The sequence below is a fragment of the Epinephelus lanceolatus genome, chromosome 13 (assembly GCF_041903045.1).
Source record: "Epinephelus lanceolatus isolate andai-2023 chromosome 13, ASM4190304v1, whole genome shotgun sequence".
NCBI classification, from domain to species: domain Eukaryota; kingdom Metazoa; phylum Chordata; class Actinopteri; order Perciformes; family Serranidae; genus Epinephelus; species Epinephelus lanceolatus.
The window spans coordinates 23,606,785-23,628,110 of NC_135746.1; the positions used below are offsets into that span (position 1 = coordinate 23,606,785).

The 21,326-nt window shown below is 40.0% G+C and overlaps 1 protein-coding gene across 1 annotated transcript in view; it reads left to right on the forward strand.

Moving 5' to 3' along the window:
- Positions 1–1,301: 1,301 nt before the first annotated feature.
- The window catches only part of rngtt (RNA guanylyltransferase and 5'-phosphatase), a 147,291-nt gene continuing 127,266 nt past the window's right edge, over positions 1,302–21,326 (forward strand). The window contains exons 1-8 of the mRNA XM_033648885.2: positions 1,302–1,715; positions 3,586–3,695; positions 3,791–3,894; positions 3,987–4,075; positions 9,130–9,205; positions 11,934–12,183; positions 16,158–16,267; positions 20,039–20,140. Of these exons, the coding sequence (XP_033504776.1) occupies positions 1,652–1,715; positions 3,586–3,695; positions 3,791–3,894; positions 3,987–4,075; positions 9,130–9,205; positions 11,934–12,183; positions 16,158–16,267; positions 20,039–20,140 (905 nt within the window). The 5' untranslated portion in view covers positions 1,302–1,651. The remainder of the gene's footprint in view (positions 1,716–3,585; positions 3,696–3,790; positions 3,895–3,986; positions 4,076–9,129; positions 9,206–11,933; positions 12,184–16,157; positions 16,268–20,038; positions 20,141–21,326) is intronic.

Genomic DNA, 21,326 nt, shown 5'->3' on the forward strand with positions numbered 1-21,326 from the left:
TTAAAAGGCAAAAGCCATCTGGGGCGCAGTACAACAACCAGGGTCCGACAACAACACATCTGTGCTCCATTGACTCTGATGCAATCGTTCCAGATTTCCTTCATTTTCAGGCTGGTTTTGTGGATTTGGAGCTAAATGTTGTGTCTGGGGCACGTCGTGTATTAATGATACTCGTTACCTGGAGAGGTTGGAAAAAGATATACGTTTCTTCCCTGTTCCAAAACCAAAATCAGACCCTGAAAAGTGTAGGGTTAGCTAGCTAGCTACTGAAGATATAGCCTACTGAATGTATACACATGCTGCTTTTGCTTTTTAATGATTATAACAGTGAAAAAACCCCCGACCCTGCTGTACAGGAACCAGTGAAGGGAAGCAGGGAAACTTTGCTGATATTCAACCAGCTCTGTGTCATCACAGTGTATGCAGATGAACGTTGTTTGACTTCCAACGGAGGTCCGATTGCTGGCAGCGGCAGAGGGGTGAAGCCAAACACCGTTCATCTGCACACACTGTGATGCCACACAGCTGGTTCAATATCAGCAAAGTTTCCCTTTATATTCATTGTCTTGTGTGGCGATCAGCAGTGATGTGGTGGTTCACTTTTACACTGTGATCTGTAGCCTATAGTTCAGCTTTAGCTTCTAACTATCTTTGTCTTTTTAACCTGTTGTTGCTGCTGAGTCAGTTTGACATCCTGGATATATCCTTCAAACACAGACTGTAGACCCCTCTGTCTGCTTCTCTCTGGAATCACTGTTTTGTTCTTCTAAAAATATGATAATATTTCTTCAGGGAGTGCAGTTAGTTACAAAGTGTGCTCCATGCTTACTCCAACAACTTGTTGGACCATCACTAAGGGGCGGGCTTAGCGAAAGGTCAATTTAGAGTCTCATCCTTTAGTCCTGGGACCCTCAATAAGATCTCAGTAAACCATGTGACAAAATGATACATAGGGTGAAGGCAATGAAAATAAATAATACATTTTTCTGGAGTGGGTTGGGGGCGCCTGCCCAGGGCACTGAAAGTGCTAGGTCTGGCACTGCTGGCAACTTCCCAAAATTTGTGAGATTGGGGACGTTCCAGAATGAATAAATCTTCAGAGTCCAGTTCACAAAAACATAAATCAATGGTCTCATTAGTTTATTTGCAGAGGAGACTTCAGAGGAATAATATCCATGAATGAGCTGCATTGATTTATTTTCGTGTTATACCCTTCCTCGTCTACACCTGCAGGTGGCGGTGTGGCGCCGGATGCCGTCAGAATTACAGATAATACCCAGAAGAAGAAGGCTAGCTAGTTTAGCTCTAGCTAGCTAGCTCGTTTGGTGTTTGAATGACGTTATGCTAGCTAATTGCTAATTAACTGGATTTCAGGAGAACAGACTTTAAAGATAACACCATTTTGGGGATGCTAATCAGCCGTGAGTCACAGTAACCTATGTTTCGTATAATTACCCGCCGGCCCGTCATAAAGTTGACTGGGCTTAAACTTGTTGGATGATTCTCCTGCATTAGTAGCTAAAGGGCCCAGAGTCCGCGGTGCGTGAGTGAACGACAGCCGGGGATCACTGCGGTCTGAGAGGGAGCATCAAGCCACAGGCTAGCTAGGCAAGGCTGTAATTATTATCAACGATTCAAACTTCTGCTCAGCATGTCACACACCGGACCCCCTCCTCGGTGGCGGAATTGTCCCAGAAGAGGACAACCTGTGGCAGGTAAGAAAACAACGGCAGATTAACCGCCGGTTTAATTTAGGTAGTGCTACTGCTACCAGCTGCTTAACTTAGTGTACCTTCATGCTGTTTTAACACAACTGGGTGGCTTAACTGAAACATTATGATCCACATTTTAATTTTCCAAACGTCCTGCTGGCAACAAGCATCACTTTGACATTTTTGTCCATTTTCAGTTACACAAAAATTGCAAGGTGTCATAACATTGAGACATTGGCTAACAGTGCTGTCTAAATTTACAGCATTTTGTTTAAATTACGCGAAGTTTGGTGTTGACTTGGATGCCGATGTTATTGGAAGAACACAATAAACCAAATTATTTTAGACTATCTTTAAAATGCTGGTACGTTTTCCAACTGTAGCGTGACAAACTTAATTTGCCATATTTTCAAATGGACTTTGGTGCGACACTGTGTTCAGGCGCGCTTTGTTTAGCTAACTCTGCACTTGTGACTAACGGGCTGTCAAAGCCCAGCTGCTCGCAGACATCTGTGCTTTTTTCCCAGATAATAACTGTAATTCAACTCTAAACAAAAGCTGCGTTTGTGGACTTGTTTTGTCCATTTATTTTCCACTCGTAAAAGTGCATCAGAGAAGTGCTACAGAGCTGGCTAGCTTCACTGTGGAAGCATCACGTGTCAAAACAAACCGTGGCTGTAGCATGGTTGTGCATGAAGCTGTGTAGAGGTCGATATCCATTAAAGCCCTGTGTGACAACATGTTTACTTGGATCTCACATCACATTTAAAATTAGTACTTGGGTCCAACGTTTTATTGGATGTCAACCACCATAACTATGTCAACAAATGCTATTTATGTGCTGTTTCACGCTCAATTTAACACCGCCACAGGACGCACCTCCTCCTTGATTTGTAACAGTCCTGTTAGTGTTTTTAGGCTTTTACTCGGTATGATAAAGTGTGGTAATCATCAACAACATTTTACAGTATATTACACTTTATTTTGTAGAATTATTAATGAATTAATGATTAAATCATCCTGTAAAGAAGTTAAGCTTTGGGTGAGCTAACCAAGTCACTGTGTGGCAAGTCTTTGCACTCAAATCCCAACTAAAGACTGTCAGGTCCCCTATCAAGTCCCAAACCAAGAGTTTCACGTCCCAAGTCAAGTCCCAAATTAAGTCCTAAGTCAAGTCCCAGGTCCTAAACTTTGAGTTTAGAGTCCTAAACAAGTCGTGATGCGCTCCTCAACAATAATGCCATTAAAACAAGAGAGTTATAATAAATAAAAGGTACAGAAATCATGACTGCTTTAAGTTTTTAGTTGACCACCACATCATTTTAGTACACAAACAAAATTATCTTTGTTATATTTTTTTTCCAGATGGTCCCCAGTAAAGTTACATTAGTTTCTTGTGGTTATCTGTGGCAGTTTTATTGGATGCTGTTGGATTCATTCAAGGAAGATGGATCGTCTGGGGCATTTTATGTCAGCTTGCTGGGAATGAATAGTATTAGTTATAGCTGATTTAAAAAAAAAAAAAAAAAAAAATGAAGGGAAATGATTGATTTGTGGCACACTTTTTAAATAACATACTTTTAAATCTTCGGGTTATGGAGAAAGTAACAAGTATTTTCAAGTGAAAAAGGTTCAAGTCCAGGTGAAGTCATCAGTCATTGGTGTAAAAGTTGTGCAAGTTGTTTTTGATTCTGTCAAGTCAACTCTAAAGTTGTCAAATTTGTGACTTGAGTGTGAGTTGAGTCCAAGTCATGTCATAAGCAAATAACCAATGCATCAGCCTCCAGGGTCCCTCCTCAGAGTACAGAGTGAAGTTCATTAAGTTCACACTAAGTTCATTACTTGTGCATTATGACTTTATTTTCCCTCATAGGTAAATTCCTGCCAATGAAAACGATGTTGGGTCCCAGATATGATGACCAAGTTGCAGAGGAGAACAGATTTCATCCTAGCATGCTGTCCAACTACTTAAAAAGTTTAAAAGTAAGTGACTCAGTGAATACTCAAGTTCTAAGTAATTTTGAAGTAAAAAAAAAAAAAAAAACATGACTCACTGTGTCATTTTTGTCTCTCCTCAGGTGAAAATGGGTTTGCTTGTGGATTTGACGAACACTACACGCTTTTATGACCGCAACGACATTGAAAAAGAAGGCATAAAATATGTGAAGGTTCAGTGTAAAGGGTACGCGTAAATTCGCTGTCATGTGTTAAGTAATTGTGGTGCAGTTTATTCGGTGGTGATGTACTAAGACCAGTGCTATTGTCTTTGTTTAGCCATGGAGAATGCCCTTCGAAAGACGCGACCGCAATGTTCATCAGGCTCTGTGAACACTATGTCGAGAAGAATCCCGCAGAATTGATAGGTAAGCACAGCTCAACATTTACAGCATATCAGTAACAGGTTATGTGCGTCTTGCAGATGATTTGTATTTTCTGCACAAGTCTGAGATGTTTATCTGACTGTGAGTATGATGTGGTATCGAAAGCTTAAATACTTTTCAGGAATACTATCAAAAATATTGTTGCTAAATGTATTGTGTGTTTTTTAGGTTATTGAATCTGTGGTACATGAGAGGAAATAATAGCTGTCACTGCACTAGTTTATTTTAGCGCTGTGTTTTACACCTCTTTGAATGGTTTGACTGCAGTTTCTTGTGAGTCAGTTTTTTAATATTTGGAAATGATGAGTTTTGCCCCTACGTCTATCTCCATTTTTAACTCTTAAAGATATCAATGTGGCTGAAATCCATGAATTGCTCGTAGAAGAATATGAAGATATACAAAAGTAGAATCTCAATGAGTGTAAAAAAGCCAGTGCTGTAAATGAGTTTGCACTTTATAATTTCCACAGACTGTTGGAACAGCTTTGCCTCAACAATAACTCAGTTAGATTTTGTTTTTATGTTTGTTTTTTTTAATTACCCCCACAGTTTTCTCTCCTTAGACATTCAAGCTTCCATTTATCCCACTCAGTATGAATCTTAATGCTGTAGGAACATTTAAAAAACCTTGAATCTTAAGTACGAGCACCTGAAACACTTCTGTCTTATTTCTAAAATAATTACCTTGGCTCTCTTATTTTGCAGTAATGACCAAAATTATACTGCACTCTTTATACATTTCTGAATAACTTATTATGGAGCTATACTATACGAACACGTAGCCTAAAGTGTGCTGGCATACTCTGTAGCTTAGTTCACAGTTGTAGTTTATTATTTTGCACAATTAAAACACAAAAATGGAAGAATGAATAATGAAATACAGTGCAGGGTGAGGCAAATAACTGAGAGGGCTCACTTAAAGCCTCCACCTTATAAGATTTTCACAAAGTTATTAAGAATTTAAAACTAGGGAAAGATAAAGAGCAATACACTAAATTGTACAAGTGATTTACAAGTCAGACATTTAAGAGGATGACGATCTGATGATTTATGAGTTAAGTATGAAAGTAAACGTGAATTAGCTGTAAAATAAGTCGTGATCTTCTCAGGAATATTCCCTTCAATTAGAAGTATTTTGTAAATAAAAACACATACTTGGAAATATTAATGTCATAACAGTGACCATATATTTTTAATAATATTTTTGCTGTGGTTGCTGTGTGGTATTCTTCAAATTCTGGCAACTGTATTCCCTTGTAAAAGGACCTTTTTTTTTGACTTCTTAAATAGTAAGGGTTATTCTTTTCATCTGAAGTAGCTGAGGTTCACTAAGACAGGCTTGTAAAGAAATGTCTGTCTTTATAGCCATTTTTCCTTATGGGCTGTAATAGCTAACATCATTCTGCAACTAGTAGTTGTTAACAGAACTGTTTTTCCTCATTGGCTCCACATGTTGTACTCAGTCATGAGCTAACGTGCTTGCTTTGCTTCTGTGACACATGGTTTAACACCCAGTTATTATGCATTTAAACTGTGTCGTCTACACACTACATTTACTTTAGGTGAGAAAGCTCATTTTTGTATTGAGGAATCTACAAAAATGCTATTAAATGGACTTTTAATTATGATTTATTTTATTAAACAATTACAGAGTGCAAGTCTAAACTGAACCACTAGTTGCAGTACCTCATTTGTCCAGCAGAGTGCAGCCTTACTCTAAAATTGACTGCTGCAAATGGTCGAGAGGTTACACGTTTTATTAAAAAATGTTTTTTTCTCCCTTCCACTTTGCATGATTTATATTCATAGAGTCCCACTCTTTAACATCAGGCACCTTCCCAGTACAACTACTCCTCTGCCGATGGTCACAGAGTAGCTCCATGTAGTAGCTGGAGGTTAATTGGCCCTCCTAGGGTTTGCTCACATGTCACGTTTAAGTTGTACATTTCCATGAGCGCATGGCTCTCACACCAACCTCCTTAAAAAACAAAACAGTGTCGTGCAAGTCACTATGTTGTTGGTTTTATAAGTGTGGGAGTTTCACATGAGAAACAACACTCCTCTCCCAGTGAACACTGTGTAGGTGATTTTGAGGTGAAAGGACACCAGTAGACAATAAACCCTGACTAAATGCACTTTGGTTCAGAAGGGAAAGTTCTGGAGATGTTTGTATGTGGGCAGGTTTTTGCACTGTTGTTTCAACTGTGTTGTATTTTTAACTTCATGTAAATACTGAAGTTTGGGGTGCGTTTAACATCACTCACTTTATCGTTGTTTATCAGTACGTTAACATGAGTTGGGATGTAATTTATGTAAATGGTGATTGCTCTTCATGAATGTGTAAATAGTTTCCAACACAGCTGCGAGACATCTCTACAAGGTGTACTTTGCAGTGCATTCAAGTCTCATGTATCAGCTAAGCAAGGTGTAAGGTTATTTAGAAACCGTGTCACCATTACATACAGTATTTGTTCTACAAGAGAGCACTGACAAGATTATTCTCACACATCCTGCTTGAATGTACCTTAAAAAAAACATCAAATAGACCTATATCAGTATTGTATAAGTTAAAAATAAAACTTAAAAAAGCACCCTACACTCTGTAAATTCAAGCTTCTCTCTTTCACCAAACTAAGACTTGCTTAACTGCCTTGAGAACTCATAAGCCCCGTTTCCATTGAGCAGTACGCTTCAGTTCAGTTCGGTATGCATTTTTTTAGTTTCCACTGTGAAAAGTTGTGGATGGTACCAATGGAACCATTCCGTACCGTCCCCATTTTTGGTCCCCCCTCTGTTGGGGTACCTAGCACACAGATCTGGAACTAAAAGGTGGAGCTGTGAACACTGCAGTCTGATTGGTCAATAGAGGATGGTCACTTTGCTCAGGGTTGAGCTGTGGCTGGTTTTGAGGCTCATGTAACCACTGTTCATACCGTGGAGAGTTTTATTAGTAAACTGTAACTATAAAATGAAAGGATGTTTTGCTGCCTCTTGCAGCATCTGTAGACTGAGCAAATAAAAAAACCCTTAATTCGTAGGGCTGACTGCCGGTGACTTTCAAGGTGGAACGTTAACTTGTAATGTTACTCAATGCATGAGTTGACTACGTGAATCCATCAACACACACTTTAAATTTCACTGTGACAACATTGACCATCACTTTAGTTTTTATATGACTAAATGCACAAACCTGCTATTTTTGAATATACCATGTAGAGAGACTCTCACTGCAGCCTGTTTTATTTTGTTCTGAAAATGTCGGCGTGCAGCCTCGTTCTGTGGACTATAATGTAATGAGGAAATACAGTGAGTGTTGGATGCAACAGTAAGTGACAACATTGAAGAGTTGAGTACTGTTTGCGGTGGAAACACTAGGGTCAAGTTACCATGTCTGAAGGGTTACTTTTGGAATCCACAGGTACCATACTGAAAGTGTTTGGTGGAAACGGGGCTATAGTTAAACACACTTAGTTCAAACTCAATGGAAGTAAGACAAAACTCATCAAAACCGTCTTGGTTAGTCGGCTGTTTCGACAATTACCAACTCTGGTTTGGTCGAAATGTACCCTTAATCCACTGAGTTAGATGTGAAAATATTCTGGCTCTTCTGATGTTTCTCCACCCACTCTCTCTCTCTGCTATTGCTAACCCGCTTTTTGCTAGTCTTGTAACGTTATCCCCACCACTCTCAGTTGCCATCTTTGCCTGTTCCATCAGTAGAGACTGACCTCTAGTGCCATGTGCAGTACATTACAACACATCGTCTCAATACAGCATCTCCATACCAGTTTAACAGAAAGAGGAGCGTCTATATTTTTGATGGTATTGATAATCACGCCATTGGGATTTCTTAATACCCTTGATAGAGCCCAAGCCTCATTGTTATCAGCTTCAAACTCTCAAATATCAATATTGATATTGATCTCAGAAATCCAGCTTTAAATGATTGTGCTAGTGTCAAATAAAAAAATGAAAATGAGATGTCTGCAGATCTCAATCCCCAAGTAATTATATTTAATTACTTAATTGTATGTTTTGTTGTGACACTGTGCCTAAAGGCATCCTGATGGATTCTTATCATGGACTCATGGATTTAGAGGATGCACTTTCCCAGTATTAACAGCAGGGTGCTCTCTTATACCTTGCTCCAGCATCTGATAACCCCGTCAAGCTCTGTTCTAACTGCTGCCTGGCTTGTAAATCAAATTGCTCAAACGTCAGAGCAGAATGTGTGAATGTCATCTCAGCGATGTCCTGTCTTTAGCCAGCTGGTGATTAGGCTTTGTTGTCTCTGTGGTACACATGTCCAAATTAGACAGTTGGGCTGGTAAATGCGATTCCCCGTCCTCTGACGTTGGTTCGTTTCATCTTCATTAGCGTTGGCGTTGCCGGGCAAACTTCCTTTGCTGGGGAAATATGAGTCTGATGGTTTTATTTTGTGTAGTTTTGAACTCGGCTGTGCACCTGCTTGTTTGTGAAAATGTCACATTTGTTGCTATGTTTATTAGAATTTTTTCTTGAAGTGGTGAACAAATATGACTTAAATCTTCAGGGGGCTTTTTTTGTGCCTTTAGGGAGGCAGATTGCGCTTTACAGGCAATTTACTTCAAAATAAAGAGCTGATTTTTGCTTTTCCTGTGCCCTTTAAACGCACTCTCTACCTGCCTGGATGTTTCATCAATCTGTGGGTGTCTTCTGTGTGTGTGGCTGGTTTTTAATGTCGGTATGGAGGAAGGATATCCCCCCTAAGGAGAGAGGGATCTGCTTGGGAGTCTTTCTTGGCTTATGACTTGACACCCTTGCTCAAAACTTGGTCCCAGTACATCTTAAAGATGACTGAGTTTTCGATGTGAGAGGGAAACACATTTGAAAAATCAATTCTAAACCACAGGGTTATTGAAATACTGACTGACACCACGCATACACAATGCTGCATTAAATTAGATAGAGGAACAGATAGATTGGGAAATGTCTAAGATTTAGACATGGGATTTTTGGTTCTTCACCTCTGTCCTGCCTCTTTTTTCCTCCTGAAGGTGTTCACTGCACGCATGGCTTCAACAGGACAGGCTTTCTGATATGTGCATACCTGGTGGAGAAGATGGACTGGAGGTAAAGGCCTTCGATCACTCATACTACTGCGAGTGCAGCCTCACAGTCTTCACACGCTGTCTCACACGACAACACAAACCATACAACACAGCACCCTCCAAGTGGCTCAGATCATTACTCTGGTTTCAAAGTGTCTCGCCCCTGTCAGTGTCTTTTTAGCTGATAATCCCGTCTTCTCCTGATATTTTCTGTACCTGTGACGGCACGAGAAGTTGCACTGTCGGTTCAAATCAACACAGGCTTCACAAAGAAGCTGGCTGGTTAGCGGTGACCGAGCTCGTCACCCCTCGACAGAGATGTGAAATAATTTACAACAGCTGAGCCGAGGGGAGGGCGAGGATGTGTCTTTAGTCGGAGGTGGAGCAGCAGTCTGGGAAGGCAGAATCCCTGGAAGCTGTCGACATGTAGGCTGGATAAAACCCTCCCACCGCCCACTACTTCCTGTGTAATGAATATTCTGAGAGCATTTGCAGCCCTCGTACAGTATCAAGCGTTGCAAGATTATTTTACTATCAAATGATCAAAACTGGTGCATTTTTTGAATTGGCTGTTCATTGAAAATAACCTGCCCTGAACATGAAGTGAGATAAGATAAAAGCTGCGACTGAAGATTATTTTGACTACTGAAAATAAAAACAAATGGCCATAATTATTTCCTAGAGCCCAAGGTAATGTCTTTAAAGGGGAAAGTACATCCATTTTCAAAATTCTTACATGTTATTCCTATGGTCTAAGACAGTCCAAAAATAGTAGTAAACATGAACAGCTCTCTTCCCAATTCAAAAACTAGAGTGCCCAAATTCAAATTTTTGATGTCATGAAGTATAAAGTCTGGAGCTACTCCACAGACAATGATTTGGGAGACATGTCATAGATGACACCCAGGGTGATGTTCTGAGTTCAGGGTGTATCACTGTGACATCAGCCATAACTGTAATGTTTAAAGATGTATAGTTAAACACCGTGGTCTGACCTATCTGACATTAGGCCCATTTTCACTGAAGAAGTTCCTGGTACTATTTGGGGGGCAGGAACTACTACAGGAACGTCCTCTTGCTCGGCCCTCTCAACCGCCGTGTCTCCACTGAGAGGGCGGAGTAGGAGGAAGGTTCCTGTAAAGTTACCGGGCTCTGGATGTGACGTAATCATCATTGTGATGTCCATAGCCTAGCAGCCTAGCAGCATTCCTGTGAAGGCAGGATAAATCACACACCTGATTTCAAATGTTGTGTGTTTTTTGTGGGGATTTTATTGTCTTCACAATTTATTGTTTCTTATCTGTGAAATGAAAGTAAATAAAAGCTTTGTTTCCACTGAGGGAAATGGTTTTTCAGTTTACAAAAATAGACAGGAGGTCTGCGTTGCCACGACATGTAGTTGCCTTTCCAGGGGAGGTACATGTCAGGTTAGGGCGTAGGGTATGTGTCTACTCAGAGCCTGTTCCATAGATTCAACGCAAAAGTATAAACCTGCTTAACTGCTGCTTTTGAGCGAACTCAAGCCGTCTTTTTCTTTAGTCTGCGGCCCAACAGGTAAATTAGGTCTCCAGCCTTACTTGTTATCAATGAGATATGAAAGCATCAAACATGCACTCGTGATGAATGGGATGTATACACTTTGAAATAACAGAGCCAGAGCCAGCTAGTCCAGAGCCGTCCCAGAGCATGTCTGCTCTTCACAGATAAAAATCTGAAAAACCAGAACCCTTCTCCACTCCCCTTTTGTTCAGCGCTACTACATTGTATGCATGTGACGCAGGGGATATTTTTTGCCCAGAAGTTGTTGTAAATAAACATTGTGATCTGGTCTCTATGGACATCATTTTCTGCCTCAGACCTGAGAACACTATGATAGAATAAAGCTCATTGGGGTATAAAAAAAGAAAACAAACATTCTGTTGGTTCACATAATCAGGCTCCCTTTCACTGTCTATTGAGCAGCTCCAGACTTTATACTTAATGACATCACAAGTTTGAGACTTACTTTTATGGTTTCTGGCTTTGAGAGAGAGTAGCTCATTTTAACTTACATTGATTGAGCTTACCGAGGCCATGGAAATAACATATTGGGATGCTTGTTCTTTCTGACCCAGAGTTTAAAACCCTGAAAGTTTCCATTTAGAGCCAGAGCAGTTAGTCGATTAAGATTAATGGGCAACTATTTGGACAATCAGTTAACTGTTGCCCAATGCCCTCTTTTCAGCCTCTCCAGTGTGAGAAATTATTGCTTTTCTGTTTTATGTTATCGGAAATTGACTGTCTTTGAGTTTTGGACTGTTGCTTGGACATAACAAAACATTTAATGGCTTTACTTTGGGCTGCAGAAAATTGTAATGGGGGCTTTTTTCACAAGTTTCACTAATGACTAAAATGAGATTGAGAAAGTAACTGTCAGGTTAATGTACTGTATAATGGAAGTTGTCCTTAGCTGTAGCCCCAATTCAATTTACTATAATAATGTAGCACATAAAAATGCAGCAGATTCTCACATTTGAGACCCTGAGATCATCAAAATGTTTTGAGTTTTTGCTCGGGAAAAAGTACTTGAAAAATGAATCAGCACCTATTGGGATAATCAATCATTTCTCCAATTCTAGTTATGATAAACGGATCAAATGAGAAATACAGTAAATAAAGAGCTTAAAAAAAGTATAAAAAGTATACTAACATAAAAAACAAAATCAAGCTTTTTAAAATATTTCCTATCTGTGTTTGCTGCCTCTTATCAGCATCGAGGCAGCTGTGGCTGCGTTCTCCCAGGCCCGGGCCCCGGGGATCTACAAGGGAGAGTACCTCAAAGAGCTTTTCCGTCGCTATGGTGACGAGGAGGACGCGCCCCCTGCCCCTGCGCTCCCTGAGTGGTGCTTCGACGACGACGATGGGGAGATGGACGATGACGGTAACGCTGTCAGCCAGGAGTCGGGCCCCAGCTCCTCCGGGTCAGCGCCTGGCAAACGAAAGAAAGAGAAGCTAAAACTGGTGAGACATACGGGGGGGGGGGGGGGCTCCAGGAAATGGACTGTTAAGTAGAAAATCCCTTTCTGCATGACATGGACCTCACGCTGGGTGATGTAGGGTCTGTAGGGAGGCTTCTCTTCTGAGTGATGAGGCTTTTATGTTCAACTATATGTAATAACCCAGTCAATTTGATGTTCCGATTTAGAGGACGTGACACTTTCCATCCCCTCAGCTGCTGGCAAAGGTGTAATTTTGTTTTTGATTAAAGCCGTCTCCCCATCTTTATGTAAAGCTAAAGGTGAAATTAGAGGGGTTGAATCATCTCCAGTTGCATATAATGAGGTTTCCTTCTGTTTACATTGAGCCGATGCTCTCATCCAGACTAATTAGGTAGTTAAAAGAAGCTCAAATTCAAATAGTATCGCCAGTGTAGAGCCTATGAAAAGGCAAAAGCAACAGTGTGTGAACAGTAGGAAGTAAATCAGAACTTAGACTTGTTGATGTGAAACATTTGTGCGAATTATAACCACATCAAAATGCCAATAGTTGATACTTATTTATCACTTTTATAGCACAGAGCTTACTGAAAACCTGAATCAAGGCCAGTCTAACAGAGGAGTTATTACACAGTGGACTGTTCTACAGGGAAGAGACCAGAAGAGAGAACAGCAGCAGTAACTCTTCCAGACTGCATCACCTCAGTGTCATTAAAAAGCACTGTCTCTGGCTCTTGAGTGGCCTGCCTTGGAGTCAGACTGGTTTGCCGCCAGTTGGCCGTTATGAAAAGAAACATCATGAATTCTGTTCAAAAGTAGAGAAAAGGTGGCACACTATCAAATCAGACAATGCCTGCAGAGCTTCAGGCTGGAGTCCTTCTCAGGGCCATAAAATCTGCTTGGATGAAACACTTGATATGAAAAATAGAAACACTGCTCTGCCATCTTGGATAGTACATACATGGATTAATACACGTACACATGGCTACAGTTTGTGTTGGGAAAGTTTCTCCATCCTGCTAGGTTAGAGATATTAGAGGTGAAAGAGGAGACAAAAGAATCAGTCTGTCTCTGGGGTCTCTGCTGCAGTATGTTTAAACCATTCAAGAAGAAGCACTGATAAGTAGCTAATTGCGGTGATATTGCCTGTTGTAGTGATATGAGCATATCTTTCTACAAACTTCTGCTGGCCACCTCAGCCGAGGGCTCCACCTAATGATTGTTTTCATCATTCATTAGTCTTCTATTTATTTTCTTGATAAGCCAAATGGAGATAAAATGTCAAAATCTCTGCCAGGTGTGTCTGGGAGCATGTTGATTGTGTGTTCAGTGCGTGTGCATGACAGTAGTGGAATTAATCTGCAGATGCTCAGGTTCAAAATGATACTGAACTTTTCTATGGACGTCAGTTTTTAAGCAATGACAAAGGGCAAAAAGTGGCCTACAATAGACTAGGTAAGGCTCCTTATATCTGGAAAGGCATTTTGCTATGTGACTTTGTTCAAAATTTACAATGGTATTCATTCAGTATGCTAAAAAAGTATTTCAATGCTGGAAAGACGGTCTTTACATAAAACTAGGCTGTCTGTGCAGTAGACAGAAGCATGTACTTTCAAAACTGGTGCTATATGTCCAGAGAAACCCGAGAAAAATGGGCGGTGGCATTCGCTTTTGCTCAAGAGGTAGCAAACCTACAACTACCAGAATGCACTGCTCCATACTGGACCAATAATGCTCTCACAAGTGAATAACGTATTGCAAGCTTGTCCGTTTTGACACAGCAAACAAGATGGTAGCTAGCTGGTAATAAATTATTTTGTAATACAATTTAACGGTAAGCTTAAACATGTTTCTGAAAGCATTTAAAGGGGGAAATTTGCACAGTAACAAAATCTTTATAAAATCTCGTATTACAGCCAAACAGTGCACCATAATATGTTTCTGACATTTTAGGGAAGAAAACAGAAACATAATTTGTTTTTTTTTTTATAGTTCTACGGTTTAATCTGAGTTAGGTCTGAGTTTGAAAGACACACAAAGATGGGTGAGTCTCTCCAGATCCGCTTCTCTACTCTTTGTGTCCGTGGTGGCGGGTATACGAAAATGCAGAAATACAATCGGTAGTTCAAGCAATAGCCCTTGTGCCAGCAAATTTGAGCTGGGAGATGAACAGGGAGATCTGGGCTCTGATGAGATGGAGAGAAGTTTACCACAGTTTATTTACACATGCTACCCACACTGTTATGACACAAAGCTGGTTGAAAATCCCTTTAATTGCTCTTGGCAAGCACATTACCTTGTCATGTGTCCCAAAAAGTTGGCCAGTGTATTGTCACCATAAGTGATGTGTTAATCAACAAAAGCGTTTCAGCAGCTGGCTGACATTATTGAATGTTTTAAACAACCACTGCTGTAATGCTTGATTGAATATATGCAATAGTCTTAGCTTGGCATGCAAATCTGGACAAGAACAATGCATAAACACCAGTGATGTAAAGTGTCAAATTCAATGTGAAAATGCCAGCAAAAGAATTTACCAACATTAATATAACTGACGCAATAATTGATCACTTGCGGTGCATAACAGCCATTTGAGAGGATTATATAGTCAACAAATGTGAATCACCACAACCGTAAGATGTCCTTGAGCATACAGTCATAAAAGTGCACAAAAAATGTTAGGCTGATGGGTCCAGTAGTGTGCGAGATTTGCTGTGGACATACAGATACACGCACTCATACACATTTGAATGCATGATCCCCTCCAGACGGGGTTAAAAAAATATACATCACAGTTTCTCAGAGCCCAAGTAGCATGTTTAAAAGTCTCGTTTTATCTGATCAACAGTCCATAACACAAAGAATTCCAGTTTACTATCACATTCGGCTCAGAAAAGAAACAAATCCTCACATTTTAGAAGCTGGAACTGGTGAATGTATGTCAGTTTTGCTCAAAAAAAAAAAAGAGTGAAATGATTAACTAATGATAAACAGTCTTCTCATTTGGCTAACTGACTAATCGTGAGAGCTCCCAAGGCCTCCTGTGTAGACACGCTGTTACAAATAAAGACCCTCTGGTTTCATGTAAAGGCTAACAGTAGAACACAGTTCATTACCTTGAATATTAGTTGGATTATTTTATTTGATTTTGAATACATTTGTCATCATAACATGAATCAATACCAGAAAATATTCTTGGTAATATCGTGATAATGACTCAGCTGTGTTGCCCAGCCATATCTTCATTACATTTAACATCTGCTTGAGATTGTTTTGTACAATTTGTACAAAATACACGTTCACACCTTATGAGAACTGAGAGTAAAACCCCCTTCTAGATCAAATGACAGAGAATAAGATTTATATGACGATGATGGGGGTGTCCTCTTCTCACGGCAGCCATTCATACTAAAAGCATATGCACCGATGGCACTTTGGGTGACATATGTTATCATACGACATCTGTTTCTCTTCCCATTGGTGTATATTATCATATTATACCAGTTAGAAGGACTCAGAGTGAGGGGGGGGGGGAGATTAAGTCAAAAGACAAATGGGTGAGATTAAAAAATGAGGTAGATGAGCATGAATCATTTCAAATAGAAAATGGAGTGCCACAGATGTTGGCAATGTTTGTCTCAAAGCAGATATCTGCATAAACAGGAGTATAGGGGTGAAGGTAGTGAGGGGGTGAGGAGAGAGGCAGCGGTAGAGTCAAGTTTCCTGGGAGATGAGGCAGAGGAACGGGGTTTATGAGGTGGATTCATAAAATAATTTGAGTGAGGGTGGTTTTAAAAGTGGAAAGGTCAAAAGAAAAACTGGATTTATAATATCTCTAGCCTCTGCACACAGGGATTCACAAAGCAAAGCAGCAGCTGTTTGCGAAGTATCACAGGGATTTAAAATGTTTTTCTCGTATGTGTAGGAGGCTATGAGTGTCTCTTTAAATTCAAGCCAAGTTCAACCTTCTGGTTTTCTTCTCTTATTTTTTCCTCCCAGGGTGCAGTATTCCTTGAAGGCATCTCGGTAAAAGGCGTCACGCAGGTCACCACACAACCCAAACTAGGAGAGATCCAAAGAATGTGTCAGGGGATGGCCGAGTGGGACAAGTAAGACTCTCCTGTTACTCTCCTCATGCCCCTCTGGAAGTTGTGTGGGTCTGTGTACACATATATGCGGGTGTGCTGTGTTGTGAGTGAGTCATTTGTTGTAAATTTTATTTATTTATTTTTAAGATCTTGACACTTTGAGACAGGTGGCAGAGTCAGGAATAGATTTTTCCTCTCTGGAGAAATATGCGGCTGCAGCTTTTTTTTTTTTTTTTTTTTTTTTTTTTTTTTAAAGAAGTTGCAGAGAGTCAGAGTCAGCTCTATTGTTGTGTGTTGTCACAGCAGAAGGAACAGTCCACGCTGCTGTTTCCACTTCCTGCTGTTTCCAAAATTGTTGTTTTTTTGTTGTGCCTGCTATGGTTGGTATCTGTTAACATAATGAGATCCAAATGTTGTTATTAATGTATTATTTCTGGAGGTCTGTAGTGTGTAGAACAAACATTTCGCACTGCATTAATGCCCTAACCATCCACACCTGTCTAACTCTTTATTTAACACATAACAAACACATTGTTGAAGAGATGTTTTATAATTCTGTGTGAGGTCAAGAAGGATAACTTATGAGTCCAAAAAATCTTTGTAAAAAGAAGAACATCAAATCTTTTTTTATAAGGAAGCACACAGTAACTTTAGCAAAGTGTAAGTGCCATTCCTGAGTGCAGACCAGTGGCTCTGATGCACTGGGAGTGCACTTAAAAAGTAGACTGGCACAGCTTTTTTTTTTTTTTTTAATCCCCATGCCAGCATGCCAGCGACAGCCGTGGCCAGAGGCATTTTATTTTTGGGCTGTCCATCCGTTATCCATTCATCTATCTCTCCGTTCATCCATCAGTCCCATTCTCTTGAATGCAATATTTCAAGAGTTTAAGGTCACCTTAAACTTGTCCATGTTATTCTTGTGAATGCGATATCTCAAGAACATCTTGAGGGAATTTCTTCAAATTTGGCACAAACGTCCACTTGGACTGAATAATTAACTGATTACATTTTGGTGGCCATAGGTCAAGGTCATTGTAACTTGTCTAACTAATTCTGGTTATTGTGATATTTTAAGAACATCTTAAGGGAATTTCTTTCAATTTGGCACAAACTCCCACTTGGACTCAACAGTGAACTGATTAGATTTTGGTAATCAAAGGACAAAGCTACCAAGACCTCACAAAACATGTTTCTGGCCATCACTCAAGAATTCATACACTAATTATGACAAAAATCACACAAATGTCTAACAGGATAAAATGACTTTTCTGGTCATCATTCAGTGTCATATCTCAGGAACAGAATGGGAGACATTTAGTCTGATATTGAACTGGTGACACTAATCTTGGGTGTCCATCTTGAAACTGCTGATTGTATAGATCCTCTGCGATAGCTTTGAAGCAACATACATATTTGAAGCACTGTCATCTGTCATGGCTACACATGAGTCCGTACAAACATGGATGTAAACTATAACTGTAGCTTGTCCAGTTCGCGAAGGCATAAAAGCGTGAGGGGGTAATTCTAATTTTTTTTTCAGTTGGGCGTGGTTTTCACTCCATCTGAAATTGGCACACAAAACAGCACGTCACTTATGCCAACCTGAAATGACGAGTCCATGCGCCAAGTTAACAAAAGGGCAGATGTACCAGCAGCACAGTGAATTCAACAGACAATGAAAACATTTTTGTTTTGGGTAAATCCAAACAGAAAAGGTACTATAGAGTCTCTGCCAACTCTTAAAAGCAGTACACAGATTAAAATCTCATCCATCTCTACCAGCTGCTGTTTGATTGTTAGCTGATAGAGATTCAGCCTCGTACCCGTCACCACTGTGTCACCAGTGTAATATTTGATTCAGTTAGTTGTTTACTGGGATGCTCAGCAACAACTCCTCTTCCTGGGGTATATTGAAACATACAAGAAGAATGCTTATATAAGATATGTCCTTCTATAATTACAATTACAAGTACAATTTAGGATGTAATTCATAAAAATCTTCACAGAGTTAAAGGATATAGTAACCTAGTGATACTCATTTAGGTCCCATTAAATGCTATGAAATGTATATCTCATAGTTCAGCTAATGTAAAATGTTTTATAGCATTTTATAATTGTTACATGTTAATGTTTTGGAGCAATTACACTTTACAACACAATCCATTATTTCACAGACCTTTTCACGTTGTATAGGAGTATGGGTAGTGTACAAACCTTGTATCATTTTTCAGCTGACCGAGGAGACGTCTGGAGCTCTCTTTAGTAATTGCAGGCTAACACCAAGTCTTAAAACTTGAGAGCGTTTATGCATGGCTCTTATTGAGTGCCTTTACATGGACATGAATAACCCATTCAAGATCTGGTTTTTGGAGTATCCTGTGTATTTGTTTGAGCATGTAAACACCATGTCCTGCTTTCAGAAACAGGAATAAGCTCTCATCTGGTTCATGAGAAACCCCAATATGCTACCTTGAGTGCCCTGAAAGAAACCAGGATAGTGTTGGATCTATTCATGTTGAGCACCTCTGACTACCTGTGCAGGCTCGGCTTCAGCCAGTTGACGTAACAGAAGAATATCTCACTTCTGGAGTGATGAAGACACTGAGTTTTCTTTTGGTACCTAATGGGAGTTACAGTGACAGTGACAGGCTGGCACTGGTGTGGAGAACAGTGTTTTCAGAGTAGTGTAAGGGAAGTTAAGTTTTTATATATATATAGTACATTTTGACAACAAGGCAGTTCAAATTACTTTGCATAAAACACCACAGTCATTGAGACAAAATGCAGAACAAAAACATATCAAAAGGACATTTAAATACAATAAAAACGCCATGAAAGAGCCAGAGAATAGAAAGTAAAAACAAGACTAAGACAGGTATAAAATACAAGAATAAAAGTTACGGTACAGTGTAAGAAATGAATAAATATTTGATTTAATAAAAGGCAGTGGCGAACAGAAGAGTCTACGTGAGTCTTCCTTGATTTAAAAGAAGTTTTAGTTGCTGCAGTTTTCTGGCAGTTTGTTCCAGATAAATGGTGCATAAAAACTAAACGCTGCTTCTCCGTGTTTAGTCTTGACTCTGGAGACACAAAGCAGACTTGTCCCAGATGGCCTGAGAGGTCTAGATGGTTCATACTGCAGCAGAAGATCAGAGATGTATGTGGACCCTAAACCATTCAGCTTTATAAACCAGCAGTAGTATTTTGAAGGAGATTCTCTCAAAGACAGGAAGTCAGCGTTAAGACCTCAGAACTGGCGTGATGTGATCCATTTTCTGGGTCTTAGTGAGAACTCAAGCAGCACCAATTTAGGTTTGAGTCCATGACTACACCAAGAGATTTTTGTGTACGTAGGTGCTTTCAGGAGCAACGTCAGTTTGTTGTGTGTGTGTGTGTGTGTATGGTTGAGAGAAAGTGAGGGACGCGTATGCTCTCAGAGCAGACAGCTGTTGGTGATCAAAGCAGTGAAGAAATTAGCAGTTTGATGGTCAAGTGGTAATGTTTAAATATGTAAAATGTAGTGCTAAATATTAGCTGTCACTTTCATCTCCCATTGCTGTTTTATATTTTTTGTAAACATCATGCGCCTTTGCAAATAGACTGCAGTAATCAGTGACAGGGTTACTAGTATTTTTTCATGTGTATGGGCAGTATGAATTTTCCGTGCTCATGTAAACACCATATCTAGAAGTCAAATAATACATAAGGACAGAGTGGTGAGAGCCTGTGATCAACAAATCAATGTCTGTTAGAAACACAAATAAAAGATGTGTGTGTTCATTGTTGTTGCAGGTCTGGTTTCCCTGGTGCTCAGCCCGTGTCCATGGACAGACAAAACCTTCGTTTCCTGGAACAGAATCCATACAAAGTCAGCTGGAAAGCCGATGGCACACGGTGAGTCTATTGTTTGTGGCTTTTCTTCAAAATAAATGACTCCTTGTCTTCTTCTGTCAATACAGGTATTGCTCTTTGTGTCTCTGACTAGACTGATTGGCTTCTCATCCTATTCATTAGGCTTCTTTGATAGTCAATACAGTCAGTTTGTGTCCATCATTTTAAGGGTATCAGAGTGTTAATTTACCTTCCGGTCTTGTTAGTGAAGACTGAGAGGAGTGCCGCTAACATGACATCTGTTTCTCATTAGGTTCTAATTACTGTACCTTCGTATGGCTAATCAACTTGACTTCTCATTTAGCGGTGGAGATGTGGACTGTGGAGCTGTAAAATAGCTTCACTGAGAGAGACGCAGACTGAGCAGGATGACTGTGTCCAATGCCGAGTAAATAATGCAATGAGGCATTTTTTCTTTCCTGTCACATTTCGGGATGAATTTGTTTGTTTTCTCTTGTTTTACTGCTGTGTTGCCAAAAGCTAGCATTGAGGGGTAAAAATGGTTTTAGTATTCCACCAGTCTGCTGTGAAGGACTGTGTCTCTGGCTGGTGCAAATGTGCAGTGTGCTGGTGAATATTTAATGGCTGCAGTCAATTTCAGAATTTTACATACCAGCGCCTTAATTTCCTGTAAGAGTGAGGCGAGCAGAGTGAAGATTTGGCCCCTGACCAGGATGCTGCAGATGTGTGTAATCGACTGCCATTATCTGCAGATGCTTGAGAGTGTTGCTGGAAAGTTTTGCACTTAAATGTGTACGTTGAGTGATGCTGCCGAGCTCTTCCTCTGCTGCCGGGAGCCTCTTGTCCTTCACCCCCATTTTCCTCCAGCTTCTTGAAGAGTCTCGCTGAGTATTGACGCCTTATTTCTCCAGTCATGGGAGAGACACGGTATACTAGGTGTGAGTCATCACTCGACTGCAGTGTATGCGCTGTGTTGGGAATAGGATATACTGTTTTCTCTTCAAATTTGAACATTAAAGCAGTAAAATACAGAGCTTAAGTTATTAAAAAAGATAAAAACCAAGAGACTTATCTCTTGGTATACGGTATAAAGTCTTATAATCTCTAAACAAGATCAGTAAGTCAAAGAAAAGGAAGCGTGTGTGTGTGTGTGTGTGTGTGTGTGTGTGTGTGTGTGTGAGTGGGATAAAGAACAACTTATTCTTTGCTCTACTAACTTCAAACTCAC